The following is a 9,149-nucleotide window of genomic DNA, read 5'->3' as shown; positions in this document are numbered from 1 at the left end:
ATAAACCTATCCCCGATTTCCTTTCACAGAAACATGCTCCCTGCTAAAAAAACAAAAACAATAGAAGCCCAATAGAAACCATCACAGAAATTCTAATGGTTTCCATTAAAATACCATTATAAACCATTAGCTTTTTCCAGTAAAACCATTACAAAATATTTTTTTTCCAATAGGATTTAACATCCCACCAATAGAATCCATCACATACCAGTAGACACCATTATAGTTTCCATTAAAACCAATACAATTCCCATTATAACCATTAAAAACATTACATTTTCTATTGTGTTTTGGCCAGGGTTCTATTTGTTTTTTCAGCAGGGCTTGTTTTGCTTACTAGATTAACACACATTTTGTGGAGCACACTGAGAATATCTGAATCAATGATGACTCCAGTAGTACTAAATCCACAGATTCAGAGTATATTTGCACACTGTAAAAAGTGAAAGTTGACTTAACTTAAAAAAAAATGAGGAAACCCGTTGCCTTAAAATTATTAAGTACATAATAATTAAAAAAAAAAAAAAAAGTTAAGTGAACTTGACAATTCAATGAACTTATTTTTTTTAAATTACTTAAATTTACTTAAAAATTTTAAGGCAACGGGTTTCCTCAATTTTTTTAAGTTAAGTCAATTTATCACTTTTTACAGTGCACTAAAATGTTCCCAGAGGACCGATTTGAAGAACAAGCTCAGTGTGAGCAGCAGGCGAGAACAGCATCAGATCTATTTTCTCAAAATTAGTCAGTTAGTTCCTGTTTCTGTTAATGTTCTCAGTAGTTGAAGTTCATAAGAGCCCTGGCCTGGCTAATCTCACTCTTTCACAGACACTGTGTGAGGAAACGCATGTGGTCACAATCGTTTGCATGCTGCGATCATCAGCTCGTTCTGTTGCATGAGCAGCTCTTCACAGCACCACTGCTTACTTTGATAGGTCTGTGGAGTCACAGAGAGGAAGTGCAGCGCAACTTTCTACAAAACCTTGGATCTGGTGACTCCAAATGCTCTGACACGGGTGAGTCTTTCTTTAAGTGTAGGAATGAAGGAGTGAAGCTTGTGAGGGAGAGAGCAATGCATTGTCCAGGCTAGAGAGCATCCCTTGTTGGACGAAAATTGGTGTTTCTTTTTAAGCCGCTGCTTTTCTAACAGTGCTCAACCACAGAGGAAACTCAACAGAGGAAATGTAGCTCACTGGCTTGGTTTTCACACAGCTTCTGAACAAAACTATAATAACTGTTTACTTGCTGTGCTAGCTTGCATTTCAGATCATAAAAAGCATTTTCAATGCAAATTATGTGCATCTTTGGATGTAATGTGTGTAATAACTTCTTCTTTGAGCTCACAAAAATGGAGAACAGGATACACATGAATCTGAATGCAAATATGTAAAATCAAAGTAAAATAGTGTCTCTATAAATTAAGCAAAAATGTAATTATATTGTAGCACACTTGTCTTTACAGAGCAATGTCGAATACTAACTTTCAAAATTTTGGATGTCAGACACGCACACACACACACACACACACACACACACACACACACACACACACATATATCTATAAAGCAAGGATGCACTAAATATTTTTCAATGTTGTACTTTTGAACTTTCAATTTTTTAAAGCATCCTGAAAAAACAGTATAATGGTTTCCACAAAAATATTAAGCAGTGTAATTGTTTTCAAATTTTTGAAATACTAAAACTTTATTTATTTATTGCAGTTTTTTTTTTTTTGACACAACATTTGACTGTTTAAATTATAAAAAATTAAATATTATTAATCGACCTAAATTGATGCAGTATATTAGTTTATAAGCATTCATGGTCACAAGATTATCATACATTTTCAAAACAATCTTTTAAAAAAAAATCTAATATTATCTCAAATCTTTAAAAGTTTTAAGAGTCAGAATGATTTACTGATGTTTGAACATTTTCTCTCATTCTCTCATATTGCCATTTAAACTGGTCACTGAAAACTGTAAAGAGCATCAGACTGAAGTTAATGCAAAATGAGCATTTTGTTCTCAAAAATGGCTTTTCTATATATGCGCACCAGTTAGAATAACATGTATCGTAGTTCTGCACGTAGGCCACTTTGACTTCGCAGGGGGTTTCATTAACCATCTAATGGACTGTACATGGACCATCTGAAGGTCATTGTATAATCTGCAGTGAGAGTGCAAATTAAGCAGTATGTCTGTGTTTGGTCCATCTTTCGAGCTGGAGAGAGAGATGTGAACCGTGTTTAATTGTAAGCTGCTCTCTGTTCAGCACAGCCATGTTTATTTCTGTTAGAGTCAGGAAGCCATTGGCTTCAGTGCGATCACTTGAGAAGCAGATAAGACCTTTTAACTAAGCAAGTGTCGTACAGTATTTAAGTGTGAAATAGGTCATGTTTTGGTACATTCCACAAGCTGTCATTTTGGCAGACTGCCTTCAATATAAGATTTTAGACTAAAAGATAGATTTAAGATTTGAAACTTACAGGATGTTTTTATAGCACAAAGATCAATGGAATTTTGCTTTGTCAGTTCATGCACTGACTAGTCGCCTGAGTGTTGATTGACAGGCTGTTCTGGGTGGATGTTAGGGTGTTGGTAGGGAGTGTTAAATACCAGCGGTGCTTTTGGTTTGTTGTGTGGTTCTTGTGTATTTCAGTAGCAGTTCTGCTGATAAAAGGAAATGAGTGGAATTGTACTTCTGTACCTGTTTAATTTAAGAGACACAAGCAGCACTGCATGCGATGATTTTACTGCCTATGTAAAATATTCACATATTCACAATCAGGTCACAGCTGTTCACTTATGAATAACCCTTATTATGAAAGTCTTTCTGCCGCTGGTGTTCTACACAACATCAACCAAAAGTTTATTTTAGCTTTCCTAAAAATACATTCAGGGTTAAAACTGAGCATGCTGAGCAATATTAATTATTATTAAATAATCTCTCTTTTAATCTCACTTTACTTGTGTCACCCTATAGTGAACACCTGCTGTTTTGTTACTTTCAAATGTTTGTATTAAACTGCAAAAGGGTATGTTTGAAGTGTGTGTGTATCATGTGATATCTTGTCTGTTTCTTTGGAAATTGGAACAAAAACTATTGAAGATGAGGTATGTGTCTTCAGAAGATGTGCTAATGTGACTCTTCCTTTAAAACGTATGTATTTTTTATTTGTGTGCTCTCAGTCTTCTAGGTTAGAAAGAAAGAAGAGGAAATATGTCTGGCCCGCCACCACCACCCCCTCCTGGCCCTCCCCCAACCTTTGCAGTGGTATGACAGCATTGTTCACATCTACATATTTTGATGATTATCTTAACTTATCAAAATATTTATACTGAACCTAATACAGTTATTTTGGTACTGATTATGTTACTAGTTCATTTGTATGAGCTAGAATAGTATCTTACATAAAACAAATGTTCTGGTGAGTCTAGTTTGTCATTTGTTTTCAGGAAACAGTACGAATTGTGCCTGGTTTTTTATATAATTTCATTTGACAAAGCTACTGTATTTTGCCATCTAAAATTACTGGGGTGAATCCCACTATAGGAGAATGAGATTATTGAACATGTTGTTATAAATTGCTGCAATTGTGACTCTCTTCGAATCTTTATTGATGTTGTCAAATAACTAATAACTAGAAAATAGCACCAGTAAGAAACCAAGTAACCAAAATCAAATACCAATTTTACTTTTTACTTCTACAGTGTGTGCGTAATTATAATGCAAGTTGAAATTCTGGTCATATATATATATATATATATATATTGTTTTTTTTTTTTCTAAACACATTTTACCAGCTCTAAACCACATCAATCTTAATAACTACTATTAATTTTGTATTTAATAATTTATAAATGACATATAATTGTTAATAAGGGCTGGAAGTGAAAAATGCTCAGGTGTGCATAATTATTAAGCAGGTTTCTGTTTATGGGTAAAATGCGCCAAAAAGGAGATTTAGCTCACACTAAAAAGTCAAATATTATTAAATACCCATGATAAATATTCAAAACTAATGCAATACAGAAACTGCTAAATTAAATCATGACCACTGGACAGCTAAATGTGAAATGCAGTTGGGACTACTATAGTATAGTATAGTATAGTATAGTAGTAGTCCTATTGTCATTTCAGACCAGAATATGACCAGAATATCAGCTTGCATAATTATGCACACACTGTATTTAAATCACGTTGTCACAAATGCATAAATGTAGCATGTGTAATTATAGCATACACCTTAATTCTGTTCAAATTCTTAATTCTTGGTATTCAAGGCTCAACAGCTATTTTGAGTTGATGGCAATGTGTGTTGTTTGGAACCTGTCTAATTTACAATGACTATCACTAGGCAAACATAGAGAAGCCCAATCTGAACAGATCTGAGCAGCAAGGGAGAAATGCTTTACTATCAGATATCAGCAAAGGAGCTCGACTGAAGAAAGCCGTCACCAATGATCGGAGTGCTCCAGCGCTGGACAGTGAGTACACCTTGTTTTCTGCAATATACTTTGTTTTATATATATATATATATATATATATATATATATTGTGTGTGCAAATTTGTGTATATCTTTTATTTTTAAGAGTGTAGAGCCATTTTGAAGAATGAATTCTTATGATCATAAAATTTTATGCTAATGTTTTTATTTACGCAGAGCCCAAAGGAGGCGGAGGAGGTGGAGGTGGAGGTGGTGGAGGAGGAGGTGGAGGGTTTGGGGGCGGAGCTCCAGGTGGAATGGGTGGGCTGTTTCAGGGTGGAATGCCAAGACTGAGATCATCAGGAAACAGAGACAACACTGGTAATCATCTAAATAAATCAATAAATAAATATACCGTAATTTAAATAAATATAATTATAAAAAACTAACTAAATTAATGAATAAATAAATATAATTTAAATGAATATAATTATAAAAAACTAACTAACTAACTAACTAAATAAATATAATTTAAATAAATATTACATGCAAAAAAATACTACTACTAATAATGCTATTTATAATTTTAACCTATTATTTCTGCATTGTGACAAAAATTTAAATCAAATAATAACAACTTGCATACTTACAAAATACATACTATACTATACTTATTTCTTTAATAATAATTCTAATTGTATTTATAATTAAATCATATGTGCATTGGGACAAAAATTGAATCAAAATGTTTACATAATACATACTATGCTATAATACTACACTACACCGTACCATACCGCACTATACTATGCTATACTATACTATATAATTCGATAATAATTCTAATCTTATTTATAGTTGAATCATACTATTCTATACTCTGTTGCACTTATATAATTTAATATTAATTCTAATCTTAATTTTTCAATCTTTTTTGCATTTTGACAAAAATTTAAATAAAAATGTTTACTATACTACACTACACTATACTATAATTTTATGCATTGAGATAAAAATTGATATCAAAATATTACTATACTATGTTATACTATACTATATTGTACTGTACTGTACTATACTATACTATCATACAATACTATTACATTTCAAATTTGCACCTAACATACCTGTACATACTAAATTGTCTATTTTGTATATTTGTATATTATTCTTTTTATTATCTGTGTCTTGTCTTATCACTGTCATTCTGTCGCACTGTGGAGCTTCTGTCACCAAAACAAATTCCTCGTTTGTGTAAACATACCTGGCAATAAAGCTCATTCTGATTCTGTACTATACTAATATACTATACATTTATAATAATCCTAATCATAATTGAATCATTATATTGTTTGAATTGTGACAAAAACTGAAATGCGCTATACTTAGAACTTTTCTTCATGTACTTTGTTTTATGATGACACTAAAGCAGTAAGACCACCGATGCCTCCTTCAACGGGGAGATTCCCAGCACCCAGCAACCCAGCAGGAAGCAGACCCCCACTCCCAAGCGCCGGACGACCTTCTCCTGGGAGGGCTGGACCCCCACCTGTACCAGCCTCATCTCGCTCACCCCAGCACAGCTCTCCCAGCGGCCTACCGCCTCTACCTGGAGGGCGACCGCCAAGTTCCTCACCTTCTGTTCCACTCCCCAGCCAGCCGGCCAGACGTCCAAGCGTTCCTCCCACCCTGAGGGAGTCCCAGTCTTCCTTCCCTCCACCCCCAATGCCCGCAAGTGGCCGGCCGCCATTACCCACAATCCCAAGCAGACCCTCAGATGACTTCCCTCCTCCTCCACCACCCACTGGAGGAAGAAGAGCGTCATTTTCTCGAGATGGACCACTACCACCACCGCCGCCATCCAATGAGAGTAAACCACTGAGTTCTCAGAGGCCTATGGGTAATCCGCCTCCATCCTTTCCTCCAGCAAGAGGAGGGGCCCCACCTATCCCACCATCCTCACGGGATGAGCCCAACATTAGAGGCTCTCCGAGAAACAGCCTTCCACCTCCACCGCCTCCTGGACGCTCCAGCCCACTTCCGCCACCACCCAGTGAGAGGCCGCCTCCATCAGGAAGAAGCCCATCAATACGGTCAGGTATGAGCAAGGTCATTCCTGTTTTGCTGTTTATTTTTTACTGTCACAAAATGAAGTAAATTTTTTTTTTCTTTTTCAAAATCCAATTTATTTATCAAATGTATATATATATTTTTTTTTTACAAATTATAATTTTTTTTATAAAGCAGCTTTACAGAAAATGCTGTTAATGTGAAAACTTACTGTATATATCCAACTTAATATAAAGAACTGTGCAAAAATATGCAATATAAACAATCAAGTAGTTGAGACTTGCTATATAGTATACTTTGTATACTTATATCCAACTCTATATAAAGAGCAGTGCAATACTATAGTTTACTTATTGCAACATTATTTGAAATTCAACTAGTATGGCTAACTAATATGATGCTAAACTTTAAATATTCGATGTTAATATTGTATTTATATAATAAAACATACATTGCCATTCAAAAGTTTGAGGTTGTTAAGATTTTTTATGTTTTTGAAGAAAAAAATTATCATGCTCATCGAGGTTGCAGTCTTCAGTTGCTTCATATTTTTGTGGAAGCCATTATACCTTTTTTGGGATTCAGAATAGAAAGTTCAAAAGAACAGCATTTATTTTAAATAGAAATCCTAAAGATGCATATCTTTACTGTTGATTTTGATCAATTTAATGTGTTCTTGCTGTATAAGATTGTTATTTTCTTTTAATAAAAATGTAATGACCCCAAAGTAGATATTAGTAGAAGTAAGAAATGCACTATATTATGCTTTTAAAGTGTTCCCCATTTTTCAGATAACATTTTTTGGAAATACCTTCAGACACACAGTTTTATGTGAGGCATATGAATGAGAGGAATTGTTTTATTTTGTGGACTCATCATTTTGTGACTGCTCCTCCCCTTCAGGTCCTCTACCACCTCCACCCAGTGGAGGAGGAGGCAGAGGAATGTCTCCCCCCGTGCCTCCTCCTAATCGTCCCGGAGGATCAGGCAGACCCCCTCTACCCTCAGACCCTCCCAGAGTGCCCAGCTTCCCTCCACCACCCCCTGACACCATCAATGGCTACCAGTGCCCTCCACCATCTGCCACAGGTATGACTGCCAACCTTATACCTGCTGATGAGAAAGAGGCAACCTATAGGTCAGCAATGCAAAAGGCAGTGAGTTTAAAGCTGAATGAGTGGCATTTCTGCATCACTACCATCAATAAACAGAACTGCAAATAAAGTAGATTTGAATAAGAGGAAGTGTTTTAAAAGAAAATGAAAACATACCATTGGGCAGTTTAAGCTTGAAGGAATAATCACCCAAAAGTGACAATTCTGTCATCATTTACCCATCCTCATATTGTTCCAAACTTGTATGACTTTCTTTTTTTCTGTGAAATGTAAAAAAAGGTGATATTTTGAAAAATGTTGGTAATCAAACAGTTTTGGTTCCCATTGAAATTCATTGTATGGACAAAAAATACAATGGAAGTGTATTCTGTATTGCGCAGAAGAAAGAAACTCAGGATTGCAATGATGTGAGGTTGAGTAAATGATGACAGAATTGTCAGTTTGCGTAAACTATCCCTTTAATGTCTATGGACAGACACAGCATGATCTGACGTCGATATAAATATTGACTCAATATGGTAATGAAACAGCTATTGAAAAACTGTGTGCTAATATAATTGTTATTGACTGACTCTTAGATGAGTGGGGGTTGAGGTTTTCCTTCCATTCTCTGTCTGAATTACCCCCACCAGAGCCATACGTCTCCTTCTCCAAGTCTTACCCCAGCAAAGCTGGCAGCAAAGGTGAGCACTGCAGCATTTTGTGCAGAATTGTAATAAGAATTGTTTAAAAGTTATTCTTCTGTGTGTGTTGTGCTGTCTACCCTCAATGCATTTTTGATTTTTTTCTGCTTTTACATAAGACATGTATTGTTATGCAATATTTTAGTGTTTTGATGTCGTAATAATCCATTTGATCAATTCACATCTATCTGTATTTGTTTTCCAGGAACGAGAGACAGAGGAGCGCCACCCTTGCCACCACTTCCCAGATAAAAATGCTTTGACATTATATAGTGTGAGGTGGATTTTCATCTGCTGAATGAGACTCAGGAACTCATTTGTGAAAATATGAATGTTTTTAGCTTTTCAGTTACATTTTTTTAAAATCACTTTTTCATGCATTTTAATCCTTTGGGGGTAATTTTATATCATGGTACAAATATATGTCCAGATATGGCGATTAAAGTGCATTCTGTCATCATTTGAGAAAGTTTGTTTTAATCATTTATGGCATCATGTTATTCTACACATTTCCCTAATGTGGAAATGTCATGTGAAAAACAAACCACTGTAGTTCCCCACACTGCCATCCCTTCAACCACACGTCTGTGTGTGAACTGGACAGTACTACTTTCTCAGTCTAGTAAAGATGCAATCTGATTGGCTGAAAGGGCACAAGTATACTTCAAGTACTTGAAGCTCTGAAACATTTGCACAAACTCACAAAGAAATATATTAAAGGAGGGCTTACATTTTTCCATTTGCATGTTTGAATATGATATTTACCCAGCAAGAAAACAAAGCTGACAAATTAGAATTTAAATCACACTTAAAAAAGAGAATATCTTGCAAAACAAATGGGGGAATTGTCT

General features: G+C 35.2%; 1 protein-coding gene across 2 annotated transcripts; it reads left to right on the top strand.

Moving 5' to 3' along the window:
- The first annotated feature begins 818 nt into the window (after window positions 1-818).
- On the top strand, window positions 819-8,758 carry wipf1a (WAS/WASL interacting protein family, member 1a). 2 transcript variants are annotated; one of them, XM_058787227.1, is made up of 8 exons: window positions 819-1,016; window positions 3,192-3,276; window positions 4,361-4,490; window positions 4,668-4,811; window positions 5,863-6,528; window positions 7,404-7,589; window positions 8,194-8,298; window positions 8,504-8,758. In XM_058787227.1, the coding sequence occupies exons 2-8, from the start codon at window positions 3,223-3,225 to the stop codon at window positions 8,548-8,550; spliced, it is 1,332 nt and encodes a 443-aa protein (XP_058643210.1). In that variant the 5' UTR covers window positions 819-1,016; window positions 3,192-3,222; the 3' UTR covers window positions 8,551-8,758. The 2 variants fall into 2 exon arrangements, with proteins under 2 accessions (XP_058643210.1, XP_058643208.1); XM_058787225.1 differs by having other exon boundaries at window positions 820-1,016; window positions 5,860-6,528.
- Window positions 8,759-9,149: the final 391 nt, after the last annotated feature.

Source organism: Onychostoma macrolepis, chromosome 09 (assembly GCF_012432095.1).
Source record: "Onychostoma macrolepis isolate SWU-2019 chromosome 09, ASM1243209v1, whole genome shotgun sequence".
Lineage (NCBI taxonomy): Eukaryota > Metazoa > Chordata > Actinopteri > Cypriniformes > Cyprinidae > Onychostoma > Onychostoma macrolepis.
The sequence above is the reverse complement of the archived record's forward strand: the minus strand, read 5'-3'. Positions and strand labels throughout refer to the sequence as shown.